Genomic DNA, 19,510 nt, shown 5'->3' on the forward strand with positions numbered 1-19,510 from the left:
GGACTTCTTTTTGAATCATCTGCCTCCCCATTATCTGGATATCCACAAGAGGGTTCTGTTGAGGGCTCCATTGGTGCTCAGCAACAGTCTGTTTAGGGAGGAAGATGTTTCTGCCATGGTGAACTTTGTTTCTTCTTCATTGGTAGTCGAGTCGCAGCAGGCAATGATTCAGGTAGCAGTGCAGAGTGCCAGATCACCTAAGGGGTCCAGGATGGCATCGCCGTCTAAGTGTCCACGTTCCAAGTCTCCGGTAAGATCTCCGAAAAAGGTCTGCTTTTCCTCCAAAAAGTCCTGCTTCTGCATCGGATCCGAAACCTTCTGTTCTTAAGAAGGGTTTTCGGAAATAGGAGACGTTCATTTCGCCTGCACCTGTAGGAGGTTGCCTTGCTCCATTCTGGAACATCTGGAAGGAGTGGGGCGCGGACAGTTGGGTAGTGGAGGTGTTAAGGAAAGGGTACAGAGTCCCTTTTCACTCTCATCCTCCTCTGTCCAGCTCACCGGTTTATCGTCCCAGTTATTCCCCTTCCTCCATCAGGGGGATAGCTTTGGCGGCAGAAGTCTGAGCCCTTTTAGAGAAGGGAACATTAGTGCCCGCTCCCCCTTCTCCGGGGTTTTACAGCCGGATCTTCGTGGCCCCAAAGGCAGGAGGATCTTGGAGACCCATCATAGATCTCTCGGGTGTCAACCAGTTCGTCGTCTTGATTAAGTTTCGTATGGAAACTTCGCAGTCGGTGCTGCGGTCAGTTCGGAGAGATGATTGGATGATTTCAGTGGACCTCAAGGACGCATATCTCCAGATACCAATTCATCAGGAATCTCGGAAGTTCCTTCGCTTCTCGGGTCCAACTGGAATATTCCAGTTCAAAGTCCTCTGCTTCGGTCTGACCACAGCACCTCAGGTATTCATGGGGGTGATGTCTCTTGTATCAGACATAATGCATCGTTGGAGTTTCCGGATGAGGAGATATCTCGATGATTGGTTCATTGAGGCTTCTTCGGTAGATGAGGTTCTGCAGGCAAGGGATTTCTTACTGAACCTCTATCAGGAGTTAGGAATTCAGATCAACATAGACAAGAGCTCATTAATTCCAGCACAAATAAAGACGTATTTGGGGATGACAATTCAGACGCGTCTTTTGAGGGCTTTCCCAACAGAGGAGCGGGTTCTGGCGATTCTAAGCCAGCTGAAGGTATTCCTGTCGGACAGAGCTCGACCTGTTATCCTGTGGGAAAGCTTGCTGGGCTGAATGGCCTCCCTCTCTCTTCTAGTTCCAGGGTCCCATCTCCGGATGCATTCTCTGCAGGTTTGTCTCAGGAATCGCTGGGACTTTCGGGAAGAGAACGCGTTCATAGTCTAGGACAATTCTTGCCTGAAGGATCTTCGGTGGTGGTCAGAACATCATCTGACCATTGGCGTAAGATTGGACTCCCCTCTTCCAGATGTTCATCAGTACACAGATGCCTCAGATTGGGGTTGGGGTGCAACCCTGGAGGAATCTCAGGCTTAGGGCCTTTGGAGGGATCTGGATTGGGAGGACTCCTTAAACTACAGGGAGTTAAGAGCAGTAGAGGAGGTTCTAAGTTGCTTCTCAGAGCAGATAAGCAACAAGACAGTAGCGCTGGTTTGCGACAGTGTGATGGCGGTGTCCTATGTTAAGAAGGAAGGGGGAACGAGATCGCAAGCATTAAACAGCATAGCACAGAGAGTTCTCTGTTGGTATGAGGACCACAGAGTTTCTCTCATTCCCCAATTTGTTCAGGGAAACTTAACATATTGATGGACGCTCTGAGTCGTTCGCAGGAAGTTCTTGGGGGAGAATGGACTCTAGTTCAGGAGGAGGTGCAACTTCTATTGAAGAGATGGCAAGTGACAATAGACCAGGTTGAATTTTCGTCTCCCAGTCTACTTCTCCCCAGTAGCAGACCCCATGTCCTGCAGGACAGATGGAATGCTACACTCCTTGGACAAAGTGCAGGTGTATGCATTCCTCCGTTCGGGATAATTCAGGAAGTTGGTAAAGCTCAGAAACTGCAACAACACTCAGATGACTTTGGTTTGCCCTTTCTGTTCCCAAAGACCTTGGTTTCCGGACCTTCTGGACTTGGTGACAGAAGTCCCAGTATTCCTCCCAAAGAGGAAAGATCTTTTCGGACAGCCGCATTTCCATCACTTCCATCAGAAGCTCCGCGTGCTGAAGCTAGCTGCGTGGAGACTGTCCAGTGAGTGGCCCGTCATGCAGGACTCTCTAAGGCAGTGGCTCGACAACTGTCTTTCTGTCTGAGCAGTTCAACTAGGAAACTCTACCAGGCCAGGTGGGCAATGTACCACAGTTGGTGCCAGAAAAAAGGGCATCGTATTTCGCCTCCATCAGTGGCGAAGGTAGCAGACTTCAGACTTCCTCCTGTTCTTAAGGAAGGAAAAGAGATTATCCTATTCTACGATTGCAGGTTACAGGTCGATGCTCAGTAGCACGTTCCGTTTTCATCTCCCGGAGCTTTCGACCAGCAGAATTCTTCATGATCTTCTATGGACCTTTAAAATAGAACGCCTAGTTCTGCTTTGGGTCCCCTCGTGGGATTTAGTGGCTGTGCTAGTTTCTTAAGATCGGCAGCATTCGAACCCTTAGAGTCACTGTCCCTAAGGCATTTATCAAAAAAGGTATTATTTTTAGTTGCGCTGGCTAAAGCCAAGAGAATCAGGGAAATTCGAGCGGTATTGAGGACTGTATCCGTTTCGGGGAAAGATATTTTTCTTTCCTACCTGCCGGAATATGTTGCGAAATCCGAATCAGAAACAATCCTCTTCCCAGAGCGTTCAAGGTCGCGTCTTTGGAAGATTTCGTAGGAGGCAACACTTCAGAAATGCTGCTATGGCCGGTTAGGGCTCTGAAAGTTTATTTGTCCCCTACCGAAAAACTTTTGCCTTGCCCGAGAACATTATTCATTTCTCCTAAATGTCCATCGCGTTCTATCACTAAGAATGCGATTAGTTTCTTTCTACGAGAGGTTATTCAACAGGCTTTGGAGAGTTCTTCATCACTTTCAGAACTTTTGAGTTCCTTGACGCGTCCAAGGGCACATAGTATTAGGAGAGTGGCAACATCTTCAGCCTTCCTTAGGAATTTTTTGGTGTCGGCGATCTTAGACGCGGCCACTTGGAAGTCAGTTTCTACCTTAGAGACATTCAGTTTTCGTAGGAGAACGGTTACTCGCTGGGTCCCTTTGTGGCAGCCAACTCGATTTTATAATTATGTGGTAAGGTTGGGGGGCGGGGGACGCGGTATTTAGGTAATGAATGTAGTCTAAGGAACTTATAATTCTCAGTTGGTCGGGATTCATAGTGGGAGTATTAAGTTTGGCATTAGTACTGTGGAATTAGACAGACCCAGGTGTCAGATTTGATTTCTTCAACCCATTCTGCACAAACATCGGCAGCAACGGGCAGCAATGAACTCGAAGAGACTTCTCCCCCATATATGATTGGCTTTAATAGCCACATGGGAGGCTCATTGTACTCCTCCATACATGAGAGGCCATGAATAGCCACATGGGAGGTTCATCATTCTCCGCTACATGGGAGGCTCTGATTGGCCACATGGGAGGTTTGTCTTCTCCTCTCCGTCCATGGGAGGGTTTTGAATACCACATGGGAGGTAGCTCGACTCAGACAGTACCAAGACATGAGACTGACGTCTGGGGTACTCTCTCTACAGGCGTCCTCACCTGCTGAGTGAGATAAACAGGTGAGGATACATTCATTTATACAGAGTAGGCAAATAATGAGTTACCTGCTTTCCCTGTTGGCAGGTGGGGCTGAATTAGATTGATCCCACCTCCTTAAAATTTTGTTAATCCGGCTAATTCAGGTGTTCAGGGAGTGTATTGCAATATGAAGTTTTCACATTAAAACTAATATTGTAATACTTACCTGAACACCTGAATGATTCCCACCCTCCTCCCCACTTGAATTTGAATAATAACGCAATTGGGATCTCGACCTCACTCGGCTGGGACTTGCAGCAGCGTTGCCAACGGTACTTCAGGTAACTCATTTGACAAGATTTTCCTATAAGCGTTGGTAACGCTGACAGTTAATTACCCACTTAGTGGGTAATAAGTTATGGGGATGTAGTTCGGGCTGGTCGCTGGTCAGGTGACCAGGGCTAATTTAGGTGTTCAGGTAAGTATTACAATATTAGTTTTATTATGAAAACTTAATTTTTTCTAACTATACAAACCTGAGGTCTTAACATCTATGCCCACCTCATGCCACCCATCATTCTGACACCTAGGCCGAAAGACAAAGTGAATGCTTACTGTCTGGGTGGGTGGGACTCCCACCAGGCGGATGGTAGTTAACTACCTAACCACCCTGTTTAAAAGTTAAACGGCCATTCGCCAGCTATGCGGAAGCAAATTCCTCATGTAAAGACCTCAAGTTTGTATAGTTAGAAAAAATACAATTTTAAACATCTGACTTACCTGGTAGTTATATATATAGCTTAAGTCCCTGACGTCACGGCAGAATTTCAAAACTCGCGGCAATCGCCGATAAGGAGATCAGGTGATCCACCTATGCGCCCTCTACCCAGGTACCTGGAACCATTCCAACTATTCCTCAGATCTTCCCTGCCGCCGTACCGGTGACATCGTTGGAATTTCACTCGTTCAGCGCGTGTTTTTCGCAGTTTTTTTGGTGAAGTACACTTTGGCTTTGCCTTTTGCTTGCTTTTGGATTTGTTTTTTGGATTTTTCTTGACTTTTTATATTTTGTTTGGTTTGACCCTTGGCCTTGTCTTTTGATCTCTCTTTTGGATTTGCTATCAACATGTCTGACTCTTCGAGTGTAAGAATGTGTGTGAGGGGATGTAAGACTCGGCTTGCGAAAGCCTCTTTGGATCCTCATTCAGTATGTGTGAAATGTAGGGGTAAAAGGTGTGAGTTAGATGACAGATGTGATGAGTGTTTGGGTCTTTCTGAAAGGGAATGGATGGATTATAACCGCTATGTAAGGAAGCTTGAAAGGGACCGGCTCAGAAGAGCCAAGAGTACTTTTTCTCACTCTTCTAAGGATAGCCAGGAATTGGATAATTCTTTGCCTCAAGCTAACGACCCTTTTGATCCTTCTCCCGTAGTGGTAGTTCCTGAACCCCCTACTGATACAGGTAAAGACCCAACTCTCAAGGATATGATGGCGGCCATTCAAGCCCTGGGCCAACGGGTAGAATCCCTTGCTGAAGACAGGGAAAAATTGTGGTCTAACATGAGAGATCTTAAAAGTGCAAGTGTCAGTGCAAAGGTTAGTGCAAGTGCAGTGGAGGGTGCGGCCGCCGGATCTGTCGTGCTCCTAGCCCTAGACCTCTTCCAAGCTCCCCAACCCCTGGGAGAAGGAAAGTCGACAGGCGAAGGAGGCGAGAGATTTTAGCTCCCGAGCAGTCGTCGTCCCCTCGAGCATTCCTGTTGATGCTTCCCAGGACGCTCACCCCGCCATAGGAAAGTCGAGGCAAGATTGTGTTCTTCGTCTTCAGATGACGCAGTCCCCAGACAGGGCTGGCATCTGGCGTTGGAATCGAGACCTTTAAGAGGAAGCTTCCCCTGTTGAGGGACGTCATAGGGGTCTTCTCAGGCTCCAGGGTGTAGCCACTGGAGCAGCCCGAGCACTTCCCTTTCAGCTCTGAAGGCAGCTCTCCTGCCAAAAGCAGACGTAAGACTGCAGGTTCGGTCAGGACGCCTGGCAGCAAGAAGGCAGCGGACGCTTTTCTTCCTACGTCTGTTCATGCTCCCCAGAACCTCCTCCTTCGGATTGGTAGTCGACCCCGAACGCTCTCCCCAATCTTTGCGGTTGGATGAAGATTTGATCGATGATGCAGCAGAAACTTCGTCCTTAGTTCAAGTCTTCCCGGTCTGTCCCCAGCAGTTGGCCAAAGCTCCGACAGTGGACAGTTTTGCTTAAGGATATGCAGCAGAAACTGTCTTCCCTGATGCAAGATTAGCAGCAGCCTGCCAGAAAGGTGAAGGTTACAGGGCGCCCAGCGCCCAAGAAGAAGTTCAAGGCTATGTACGTCAGTTTGGAGGTCAGTTTGGTAAAGCTCTGGATGCAGGATGCACTGGCGTCAAGCATTCAGGACACCGGGCGTCATGAGTCAGGAAGAACTGGACATCAAGACAATGGACGACAGGACGTCAGCGTCAAGAGACTGGGTGCCAGGGACGCCAGGCGCCAAGATATTGGACGCCAGGGCGTTCTGGTCCAAGAGCTCTCATGGTTTGGAGGCAGCAGCAAGTAAACAGGATGTCGCCAGTTAATCTTTGGGTTACTGGACAGCAATCGGATGAGGTAGACAAGATGGCGATCTTCCTCCTTCACCAGATAATCCTGTTGAAAACGTTTCCTCACGACAAGAGGAACGGAAAGATCAACACCCTCGTCGGACTTGAAAAGATTGATGAAAGTTTTACAGAACTTTTTCCGGACAACTTCGTGCCAGCTGCTCCTCGTTCTCCTCCATCGAATTCACTTTAGAAAGACTACTAAGAAGGCTATCTTCACGAAGATGATTATGTCTCGCTCATCCAAACGAGCTTTAAGAGTAATGGAAGAGTGGATGAACACCAAGAAGGACCAGGGCGGACAGTGTTCTCTTTCCCCGGCTAGACTAGTGTCGAGATCAGCATTTGGTACGAGACTGGAGAAGCTCTTGGCCTGGGAGTTCCTGCCTCTTCCCAGGGAGACTTCTCGAGTCTGGTAACGCTTCCGCCGAGTAGCCATGGGCAAATCTAAGGTGTTTTGGTCCGCCTTGGAAATGGATCACCTCCTCAAGGGAATCATCAGGGCTTTTGAAGTCTTTAATTTTCTAGAATGGACCCTGGGAGCCTTGGGAAAGAAGACGGAGACCATCAAGGATTCGGACACTGAGGAACTGGTTCATCTAATGTCATGTATGGACAAGGCACTCAGGGATGGTGCCAACGAACTGGCAGCCCTTTTCTCTGCAGGAGTCTTGAAGAAAAGGGCCCATCTTTGTTCTTTTCTTTCCAGTGGAGTTACGCCCATCCAGAAGTCGGAACTCCTTTATGCTCCTCTTTCTACCCACCTGTTTCCACAAGAATTAGTGAAAGAGGTCACTTCAGCCTTAGCTCAAAAAGCCACGCAGGACTTAATCACCAAGACGGCTAGGAAAGTTCTGCCAACAAGCTTCGTCACTCAGAAGGTCAAAGGAGAAGCTCCTGTGTCTCAGCCCTTTCGAGGCAGAGCCCTCAGTAGAGGGAATTCAAGATCCGCTGGCAAGAGGGCTACGAAAAGAGGCTCCAGACAAGGGAGAAACAGGGTCTGAGGAGAGTCTCCTTCAGACAGCAGTAGGAGCCAGACTGACCCACTTCTGGCAAGTATGGGAGGGGTACAAGATCCCTTTCCTGAGGAGGCCCCCTTTAGCTGCAAGACCGATAGACCTATTGGCCAATTACAGAGTGAAAATCAAGGCAGAGGCTCTGCAACAGCAGTTTTCTCTGTTGCTGCAGAAACAGGCTATAGAGAAGGTTCTAGATCTAGAATCCCCAGGATTTTACAATCGATTATTCCTGGTTCCCAAGAGCTCGGGGGGATGGAGGCCGGTGCTAGACGTGAGCGCACTCAACGTGTTTGTTCAGAAGACGAAATTCACAATGGAAACAATGAAATCCGTTCTAGCAGCAGTCAGACAGCACGACTGGATGGTATCAATGGATCTTCAGGATGTGTACTTTCACATCCCTATTCACCCGAGCTCCAAGAAATACCTGAGGTTCGTTCACGGGGGAGAAGTTTTCCAGTTTCGAGCCCTTTGTTTCGGCCTAAGCACCGCTCCTCAGATTTTCATGAGATTAATGACAAACGTAGCTGGAATGCTTCACACGAGAGGCATCTGAGTTTCCTTATATCTGGACGACTGGCTCCTCAGAGCTCCTTCCTATGCTCGCTGCCCGGAGGATCTTCAGACAACACTTCATTTATCAGGAGAACTTGGCCTGTTGATAAACAGAGAGAAATCTCAGCTGATCCCATCCCAAGATATTCAGTACCTTGGGATGGGGATTCAGAGTCAGGTTTTTCGGGCTTTTCCATCTGTATCAAGGACGGAACAAGCCTTAGAAAAACTTCAGGAATTCTTAAGGAAATGAACATGCTCAGTGAGGGAATGGATGAGTGTGCTGGGGACCCTTTCCTCTCTAGAGCAGTTTGTCTCCTTGGGAAGACTGAACCTTCGTCTGTTACAATTCCATCTAAATCGGAACTGGGACAAAGACAAGGAACTAGAGACAAAGTGCATCCCCATTTCGGAGCAAGTAAGACATTATCTGCAATGGTGGAACGATCCCCTCAAGCTTCAAGAGGGCCTTTCCTTGAAGCAGAGGAACCCAGACCTAGTGTTGTTCTCCGAAGCGTCGGACTCGGGATGGGGAGCAACACTGGGAAAGATGGAAGTCTCGGGCTCCTGGACCAGAGAACAAGTAAAGTGGCACATCAACCAGAAGGAACTAACTGCAATCCTTCTGGCTCTGATAGAGTTCGAACACTTAGTGGAGAAAAGAGTGGTGCAGGTCAACTCCGACAACACGACAGCGTTGGCCTATATCAACAAACAAGGAGGCACTCACTCCAGGTCTCTTTACGAAACGGCAAGAAAACTGCTTCTTTGGGCGAAGGAGAAAGATGTGACACTAGTAACCCGTTTTATTCAAGGCGAAAGGAATGTGAGGGCAGACATGCTGAGCAGAAAAAATCAAGTCCTCTCGACAGAATGGATGCTTCATCAGGACGTCTGCAAGAGCTTGTGGCAGATTTGGGGACGGCCATGCATAGACCTCTTCACCACAGCGCAAACGAAGAAGTTGGAGGCTTACTGCTCTCCCATTCCAGATCCCGAGGCGACTCACATAGACGCGTTCCTTATGGACTGATCCAATTTGGACGTGTATGCTTTTCCTCCATTCAAAATAATTCACAGAGTATTGCAGAAGTTCGTAGCTCACGAGGGGACCAGAATGACCCTAGTGGTCCCTTACTGGCCAACAAGGGAATGGTTCACAGAGGTACTGGAATGGATGGTGGACACCCCAAGAAGACTACCTTTGAGAATAGATCTACTCAAACAACCCCACTTGGAAAGGTATCACCAAAACCTCCAAGCTCTACGAATGACTGCCTTCAGACTATCGAGAAACTCACAAGAGCTAGAGGTTTTTCGAAGGAGGCAGCTAGCGCGATTGCAAGAGCAAGGAGGTCATCAACCATTAAGGTATACCAATCCAAGTGGGAGGTATTTAGAGGATGGTGCAGGAACAACTCTGTTTCCTCTTCCAGTACCTCTGTGACCCACATAGCAGACTTTCTTCTTTGCCTTAAGAGGAAACTTAAGTTCTCTATTTCTACAATTAAGGGATATAGGAGTATGTTAACAGCTGTCTTTAGACACAGAAACTTGGATCTGTCTTACAATAAGGATCTCCAGGACCTTATCAGATCCTTCGAGGCCATTAAAGAGAAAGTTCAGGACTCACCAGCTTGGAACTTAGATGTGGTCCTGAGGTTTCTCATGGGGATAGGTTCGAGCCCTTGCATAAGACATCCTTAAAGGATCTCACCATGAAAACTCTTTTCCTGGTCAGTTTAGCGTAGCAAAAGAGTAAGTGAGATTCATGCCTTCAGCAAGTCTGTAGGTTTTAGACAAGGCAAAGCAATTTGTTCTTTGCAACATGGTTTTCTTGCAAAGAATGAACGCCCATCTCGACCCTGGCCCAAAGCGTTCGAGATTCCAAACCTGACGGATATCACAGTTAAGGAAATAGAGAGAGTCCTGTGCCCGGTAAGAGCTCTAGTACTACCTGGAAAGGACTAAGGACTTACGAGGGAAGTCAGAAGCGCTTTGGTTTTCGGTCAAGAAACCCTCATTACAAATGTCTAAGAATGCGTTATCTTATTTTATCAGGCAATTGATAAGAGAAGCACATTCAGAGTGTAATAAGGCGAACCTAGAGATTCTCGAAGTTAAAACGCACGAGGTTAGGGCGGTAGCAACCTCTGTGGCTTTTAAACAGAATAGGTCCCTGCAAAGTATCTTGGACACGACCTTCTGGAGAAGCAAGTCAGTGTTTGCCTCACATTACCTTAAACAGGTTCAGACCTTATATGAAGACTGCTACACTCTGGGTCCATTTGTAGCGGCTAATTCAGTAGTGGGAGAAGGGGCTACCCCTGCAATCCCATAAACCAATACCCTTTTTTTCTTTTCCTTGGAATAGAGAAATTTTTTATGGTTGTTTGCGAAGGCTGGACGCAGTTTTCCGCAATCATTAGCAAATAGGTTTTAGTTAGTATGTGTTTTTGTTTTTGTTATTTAGTCAGGTGGTCGTTTTGTTCCTTGGTAGTGTCCGGAACAAGGGTATTTAAAGGAGGTCTAGTCACATAGAGGTTATACACCGGTTGACAGCCCCTGGAGATTTTCAGCCCCCTGGGTGGATCGCTGGATCTCTTGAGGAATGCAGACATTATGAGGCAGGAAAACATTGAAGTCAGCTTCCTTAACAGGTAGGAACCTTGAGTTGGTTTTGCAATTTTTAATTTTGTCAATTCCAGCGATGTTGGCTGTCTCTGACCCTCCGCCAAAGGTGTCAATCAGCTATATATATAACTACCAGGTAAGTCAGATGTTTAAAAATGATATTTTCATAATAAAATAAATTTTTGAACATACTTACCTGGTAGTTATATATAATTTAATTCCCACCCTCCTCCCCTCTAGACGAGAGGCATGGAAGATCTGAGGAATAGTTGGAATGGTTCCAGGTACCTGGGTAGAGGGTGCATAGGTGGATCACCTGACCTCCTCATCGGCGATTTTAAGATTCTGCCGTGACGTCAGGGACTTAAGCTATATATATAACTACCAGGTAAGTATGTTCAAAAATTTATTTTATTATGAAAATATCATATTACTTTTAAAATATGTCATTTAAATGAGATGTGTGAAGCCCTTAAACCTATCGTTGCAGTGGGAACGCTTTCTCGTGCTCTCTCTCTTATCATTAGTTGTTAGGAAATCCCGCTATTGAATTTTGGGAGCGTGAAGGTACACATTGGCTTATAGGAACATACCTTCATATCTGAAGGTAGTTGTTGCCTTTAGTTTTGGACTGTCAGTTATGGGCTTTTGACTCAGGCACAGGAGTCACTAGTACTCTATCAGGTAGTCCTTTTCCTGCGACAAGTCCCACTATGAGGGCCTTACACCCTGATGTGGTTCCAACATCTGCCAGCAGTACTTACCAGTAAGGATCATACAACAGGCAGGAAAGATTAGAAGCCATTTCCCCTTATTAAAAGCTTTTAGTTTACCTAGCTGAACAGGTGTTTCCCTGGCTGCACTTAGCCCCCTTTCTGATTCAATATGGTTGTCAGCTAACTTTAAGAGCAGGTAAGATTCATTCCAAATGATGAAAATTTTTATGATAAAACTAATTATTGGGATGCTTACCTACTGTTAAAGTGGAAACCTGCCCAGCCTCCCCACATTTAGTGTATAGCAATGAAGAATTCTGACAAGAATGTAAACATTCCAACACCACCTAGTGGGAAACAGGTGATTACAGAGACAGTCCCAGTGGGTTAGCCAAGCATCGTTTTGTTTTTAATGCTGATTGCACCTAAAGGCACGAAGGTATAAGCTTACTTTAACAGTATATAAGTATCTAAATAATTAATTTTATCATAAAAATTTTCATATTGTCATCAGTTCTTGGACATGCTGACTTGAATATCATCCATGGCTTTGGAAGAGGTCGTCCATCTAGAGCTGGAAGCCCCAAAATCTTCCTGTCATTGTTTAGGATGGAATTTGAACTTAGTCTTTAAACATTATGCTACCACTGTTTGAACTCTTGGATAAAGCTTCCTTAAGAACTTGACTTCCTAAACACTTTTCCCCTAGGCCTTGCCACAGCATAGTGTATTAGTGAGCTTCAATCCCTTTCTTGTAAGTCTGTTCAAAGTGACATTTTTTTTTCTTCTCCCATTCTTTAGGGCTAAAAGCAGTGTCAAAACCAAGCTCTTCCCAGATTGTTGACAGTGCCTAATTTAATTGCTCAAGTAGGCAGTGAAGAGAAAGGTCTGCTGTCTATTTATAGCTGCGAGGATTTATTTAGAAAGACTTAGGTAGCCAAACACTCCTGTGTTCAAGAAGACCGTGTCTTTATGTGTTGCTTAATCAAGTCAACACACACTGGGTGGAATCCTGGTCATTTGCCATTGTGGGAAAGTAAAGCCTCACAACATCTGTGCTGTAGGCATGTGTTTTAATTTCCTTAAAACCTTTCACTTGAGAAGCTTGTCAACATAGCTTAATGGACATGAAAATTAATTTTGCCTTGCTTTGTTTACAGGACATCAAGTTTCATATGAAAATTGTAAAGCCCTTAGTCTTATTGTCATGGCAGGGATTATTTTCTCCTGAACCAAATACGAGCGAGTCTTCTTTCTCTCCTATCCTTAGGTTGTTAGGAAATCCTGGTGTTGAGTTTGGGGAGCACAAAAATACAGTGTATAGGAGTGTACCTTCATATCTGAAGGTAATCATTGTCTTTAGGTTACGACTGTTGGTTATGAGTTTTCGACTCTGGCACAGGAGTCCTAGTTGGCACAGGGGTCACTAGTACTCTACGAGGTAGAGCCCCTTTTTCCATGTAAGGATCCTCTGACAACTCTTGCTGTGGATCTGCAGTCTGGCAATAGCACTCTGTAGGAAGGATCACACAACAGACAAGAATGTTTAGAAGCTTTTCCCTTCATCGAAAAGCATTTAGTTTGCTTGGCTGAACAGATGGTTCTCTGGCTGCAGTAGCCCAATGTTTTCATTTAATGTGGTAGCCAGCTAACTTTTAACAGTAGGGAGGATTCATCCCACGTAATGAAAATTGTTAAGATAATTATTTTGATACCCAGCCTCCCCAGGTCTTAGTAGGTGCAGGCAGTCCCCGGTTAACGACGGGGGTTCTGACCCTGGCCAAGCGCCACTAACCAACAATTAATGATAATAGTGCCATTAACTGGAGATTGGTGCCAAAATCCCCACTTAACAGCACTGTTAACTGGAGATCGGGGCCAAAATTCCCACTTAACGTCACCGTTAACCAGAGAACGGCGCCAAAAATCCCATTAACAACGTCGCTAGCCAAGCACCGTTAACTGATGCCGCTGGTAAGCAGGGACTGCCTGTAATCATAAAGGATTCTGACAGTGTAAACATTCCAGTGCCACCTGGTGGGAAACAAGTGATTACAGCCAGTCTATCTGGGTCAGCCAATTGTTATTTTGTTTATTGTAAATTCCAGTCGAACCTAATGACATTAAAATGTAAGCTACTTTAATGGGAATGTATCCATATTATTTATTTTATCTTGAAAATTTTCATTTTGTGTATTAACATTATTTTTAAGATTATCAGTCCAACCATTCTTCTTTTCAATGTTTTAATTTCAAGTTGGATTTTCTTTTTGTCAGTATCCTTGACTCGGACCACAAAGAAAGGGCTGGAATTCAAGCAGAATTTGGTTGATGTAATCCGTAGCTGTGTTGACCAGTATGCTCGGATATTTGTTTTTAGTGCACATCACATGCAGACTAATAACCTAAAAGATATGCGTCTAGAATGGAGCCACAGTAGGTGAGTACAGTGATGCTATGGTTGTTTCATCTTTTCATGACTAATGAATTTTTTCATTGAAAGCAAGCCTTGAATTCTAATTGAGAGTAAGGTTTTCTTCATATGAATTCTATGTAATAGAAATCTTATAGCAAATCAAAATATTTGTTCATGTGAATTACAAACTCTTTATCCCAATAGAAATACAAACCATCACTTATGTAATAGTATATTGCAACAAGAGCCTGAAATAGTTATTGAGCTTCAGGTAAAAATATGTTTATGGAGAGGGAGGGGTGATTGGGAATGCCCCCCTCCTTCACCTGCTCTCTCCAAGGAATTTTCTTCAGCTGCTGTCAAGCAAGGGCACCTTGCCACACTCCTGGTTGTTAACCTGGCCTTGCGTTTGTTTTAGTGGAAATACAAGTTTGATCCTTTTATATCTAGGGAAGTTGTGGTCCAGTCAATTTCAGGTATTCATTTTGACTTGGATCCATTGATTATTTAATGAGTTACAATCTGGTAGGTTATCTGTATTCTCATACAGACATTCTCTCTCTCTCTCTCTCTCTCTCTCTCTCTCTCTCTCTCTCTCTCTCTCTCTCTCTCTCTCTCTCTCTCTCTCTCTTATGCATTATATCTCGTGATGTGTAGATTGCATGTTGCCAATTTATACATATTTCAGAGTCCAGTTTAGATCACATAATCAGCCACCATTTTTACAAAAGACAGAGCATGTAACTTTGATGTTGTTACACTAAAATGATAGCATTATTCTTTCCAGAATCATAAACATTTTGATTAATTAGTTAATGACAGAATTAAGGTTACCATGGGATGATGACATAAATTTTTTGAATACTTGCAATTCACCTGTCTTTGGCTGTGTCTGTGTAATTTCCTGTTTCCAGACTGTTCTGTACAGAATTATATAATTTTCAGGTAATTATGTCGTCATTTCAGGTAATTATGTCATCATTTCGGTATCAGCATTTTCTATGTATTTAGTCATTGCCTGCCATATCAGCATTTTCATAAATGTCCTTCTAGAACAGTTCCAACTTACAGTATGTAGAAATAACATATGCAGTATTCTTTATAATTTTACTTGTTCCTACACAATATACAGACCATTAGCCCTTTACACAAGGAATTACTTTCAGCGCAGCTTGCAACTGCCGTTCAACTTTAAACAAGGTGATGAGTATGTGGTTAACTACTGACTATGGGTGGGAGTCCCACCCACCCAGTCAGTATACACCCACCTTGCTTTGGCCGTTGGCAAGGAAGGATGTGCACTCTTCTTCTCTCTGCCTGCAGCTCTACTTTATGTTTTAGCGTGTTGTTGATATTGGTGATAGGCAGTTCCCAGTCAATGTTCTGCTTAATGACACCGTTAACCGAATATCGGCGCCGCTAACCGAGATTGGCGCCAAAAATCCAGTTAACAGCGTCGCTAGACCAGTGCTGTAAAACCAGATCGCCATTAACCATTGCAGCCGGTAAGCAGGGACTGCCTGTATTTGAATAACGTTATATATATGCAAATACAACACCTTGTTTTACTCTTGAGTTTACGCTTTCAGTAATCTGATGTAGTGGTTCCCACTGATATAAGTAAACCCTACGTAAACCCTGTGACTTTTATTAACTGATGATGTGTCAAACTAGGTTTAATGTTGCCAAGGCGCAAGCTTAAACTGGATTCTCACCTTGCTTTCGTGTTTTGCTCTATGGCATTTGTACGTTCTCTTGGGAGAATTTTATTCCTTCACTGATACGTCTTAGGAAGGTTTGTATGCTGAAAGTTTCTTTTTGATTCTTTTATGGGCATGAAGCAGCTGTTCCTCGGGGGGGGGGACCACACACAGAGAGAGAGAGAGAGAGAGAGAGAGAGAGAGAGAGAGAGAGAGAGAAATGGTGTAAGGGTCCCAGGACAGTGATGGCTTGTGGTTCTGGGTCCCAGGACAGTGATGGCTTGTGGTAGAAGTTGTAGAAGAGAACTGATTTATCATCATCGTCTTTGCCTTCATTTACTGGGTGCTCTCCCATGTCTTCGGACTCAGGAACCGTGTCACGGATCTCTCCGAGACCCTGCAACACGGGAGCACCAGGTGCGCGGGTCTCGTCAGATACGACACATTGAAGAGGCAACCAGTGTCACTTATGCTAGTTCCAGAAAGTCCTGGACTAGTGTGTGCCTCCGCCCTTGTTTCTTCGGACACTCAGGTAGAGGGAGCACCCAACGATCATCCTGTACATGACTCAGAAGCTTGAGTGCATAAGCCTCCAAAGGGAATCGTGTCACTCCAGGTACTCGGTTTTCATCGAAACCTCAAGTTACCTTTACCAGTAGTGTGAAGTTACCTCCACGGACTGATATAGTCCTTCTTCTGCACGGGTTTCCTCGGACACCCCCCCCCTCGATTTGGGACCACCTTGACGTGGTGAGGGGACTCTTGAACCCCAGGAATCTGTTCTTGGGTTTAAGTCCCAGAGTCCCATATACCATTCTGTATTTCTTTGAATTAATTTTTGTGGAATTTTCCGCTTTTGCTAAAATTTATTGGACCTGATAAATAGGAAAAGCTATCATAACTGGGATTGGGTTTATATGTGAAGCTAAATAGTGGAAACTGTGGTAGGACCATCAACTGCCCGATAATGTTCGGACCTGAGAGATATCAGGCGGGACTATTCTTTAGGGCTGGACCACGGATTTCAGGGGGCTCTGGTTTTGGGGATAGGACTCTCAGCATTCTATCCCATTTGCCCATAACATGATTAGGGTGGGGATGATTGTATTCCAGTAATATTTTCGGTCTTAGCAAGTGGGTTTGGCTTGCACTTGGGCCACTCTAATCATGTGCCATCCCCTATGGGGTAGGGTAGGGAGGGGACATTTGGGAGTCAGTTCTCACTTGTGCCATTGGTGGAAGAATAAACCCCATGAAAGGCTGATGATATCTTTTTAAAGTTTTCAGGTTTATTTTTTTTTCTTTACTTCAATCTTTATGCTTTGTGGTTTTAAAGATTTAAGTACCCCTGGGCCCTTTGATGGTAGCCACTCAGCACAGTTGACAACCGATGGAACCTCCGCTGACAACCTCTCTCTTGAAAAATCAGAAAAAAATACTAATATAATTACACTGGAGCCCTGTGTTGCAGTGAAAAGCAAACCAAAAAAAAAAACAAATATCTTGACCCAACCTTGGCTCACTTCGACTCCCTCATTGGAAGTGGAAGTTGGTCACAATTCCTGACCTTAGAAACAGAGAAGAAGATATTGGCAATGAAATTAGAAAACTTCCTGTTGAATTGACATTCAACTACTGAAATGTCATTCAGACAAATAAAAGATCAGATGTGGTTGATAGAAACCATAACAAAAAATCAATCAAAACTACTTAACTATAAAAAATATTGACAATGTAAAGGTACATATAAAAAACATAACAATATGAACAGTGTACAGGGTACCCTAGTACAGTACTCCCTAATATTGATGAAGAACCAGTAGAAAAGAATATATAGCTGGATCCCTTAACAAAAGCTACAACAATGTACAAGATTGCAAAATATACAACATAGCCAGTAGACTGAGTAATGGAAAAACACTTAGAATAGCAAAGATTAAATTCAAAGGCCATGAATTACCCTTGAAAATTGAATCTGGGCCAGAGCAGAGAACCGAGACCGTATGTTCCAAAACCACTACAGTGCCAAAACTGTAGTGTGTATGACGTAAAAAGAAAAATTTCCGTAATAAATCTATATGTGTATATTATGGATCTGACAAACATACCACACAGTGGAGGTGTGGTGAACCGAAGTGCATTAACTGTGGACAAAATCACCATACAAGATCTAAGGAGTGTATGTATTATGCAGTATGTACAATACAGAATTAAAGTTACTTCAGGAAAGGACAGGAATGCCTATAAATGAGGCTGAATTAGAATTAAAAGTTAGAGGAATGCATGATCCCACTAGGAAATGAATGTTTTCTATTGTAACTAGATCAAACAATGAAACAAAAATGGAAATAGATAAGAGTAACAAAACCCTGATAGATCAGTCTCAAAGAACAATAACCACTTTGCAAGAAAAAACTAATACAGCAAAGAACCAAGAAAAGTTTACAAATATTTGTTCAAATTCATTTGAGGTATTAAGAGAAATGGAAACACTAGAATATAATTCAAGCACCACAGAAATATTAGAAGATAGTTATGATGAATTAGACCCAAAAGAAAAAAAAGAGGCCTTTAGAGAGAACTCCACCCAAGGCCAACAAAAAACCAACTATTATTAGCGATACATCCATTACAATAAAGGCGGGAGACCCAAAGAAAGAACAAAGACCAAAAAATTATAAGAATATACTTTTGTCTCCTAAAGTAATAATAAAACCAGTGGAAACAGATACCCAGAATATCAAAGAAATAGTAGAGGAACAAACCATTGACAAGAATGATTATGTGATGGGAGAAGAGATTACTCCATCACCAATAATAGGTGCAGCAAGAGTAAATGAAGAGACGACACATGAAAATATGTGGATGTAATGAATGTGTCATTGAACTGTGGAACAAAAACAAAAACATAACAAAGGACAGTTTATCAGACACTATACAAAATTTTATAAGATACAGAAATAAAGAAACTACTAGTTTAGACATTTAGACACTCACGAAAAGGTTTGTATGTACTATGGACACATAATGTCTTATAAAGAAAAACAAATAAACATTGTAAATAGGATTTTAAAAAAAAATGCAAATTGATAATCAACAAAAAGAAAATAACACTTGAACACACTAACGTAATATTTTTAGTAATTATATCATACAATGGAACATAAATAGTCTACAAACCAGATTACATTTGGGAGAAATACAATGATTACTAAGGGAGTATGAACCCATGATACTATGTTTACCTGTCAACAAAACAATATCAGCAGTAGGTAAATACACTAGTATCTACATCTAGAGAAGGAGAAGGAAATTTAGGTACTGCTATATATGTACATAACAAAGTATATTATGATGGAGTACCTGTAAATTATACTGACTTGCAAATATCAAGTATTAAAATACAATTAAAAATGATAATTACATAATTTATAATTTATACAGCCAACCTAATAAAAATTACGACATTGATAAATTTAAAGATTTAGTTAACAATACCAAGGAACCTACATTAATAGTAGGTAATTTTAATGCTCACAACCCAATACAGTATGGGACTGTAATTGTACAAACTCAAATAGAACAGGTAGTAAAATAGAAGAGTTCATGGATTCAAACGACATGTGCTGTATAAATGATGACGAAATCAGCACATATTTTTCAAAAGCACATAGAACATTTTCCTCAGTAGACTTAACTCTGTGTACAACAAGAATAGTTGGCAGATTAGATTGGAATACAGTTGATGACTTGCACACAAGTGATCATTTCTCAATATTAATTTCCTTATTACAAAATAATCCTGCAGAACATGCCCCTCGCTATAACATTTATAAAGCAGATTGGGAGCAATATGAAATGCACACTAGAAATATCCTACCATTTGAATATTTCTTGCTGATTTCATTAAAAATGCTGCTGATAAAGCAATACCAAAGTCAAAACCCCATCCAACAAAACACAAAGTTCCATGGTGGTCCGATAAGTTAACAGAATTAATAAATATAAAATTCTCAATAAGGAGACAATTAGGTAATTTGAATAGAAAGTTCAGTAAAAGAAATAAAACATTACAATATTAGAAGGAACTTTACAAAAAATGACCATATTATTACTAGAAATTGATACGTTAAAACCTCT

At 43.3% G+C, this 19,510-nt stretch overlaps 1 protein-coding gene across 1 annotated transcript in view; it reads left to right on the forward strand.

Moving 5' to 3' along the window:
* The window catches only part of RpLP0-like (ribosomal protein LP0-like), a 159,995-nt gene that overhangs the window by 22,143 nt on the left and 118,342 nt on the right, over positions 1–19,510 (forward strand). The window contains exon 2 of the mRNA XM_067112364.1: positions 13,532–13,694. Within this exon, the coding sequence (XP_066968465.1) occupies positions 13,532–13,694 (163 nt within the window). The remainder of the gene's footprint in view (positions 1–13,531; positions 13,695–19,510) is intronic.

This window comes from Macrobrachium rosenbergii, chromosome 12 (assembly GCF_040412425.1).
Source record: "Macrobrachium rosenbergii isolate ZJJX-2024 chromosome 12, ASM4041242v1, whole genome shotgun sequence".
Taxonomy (NCBI): Eukaryota; Metazoa; Arthropoda; class Malacostraca; order Decapoda; family Palaemonidae; genus Macrobrachium; species Macrobrachium rosenbergii.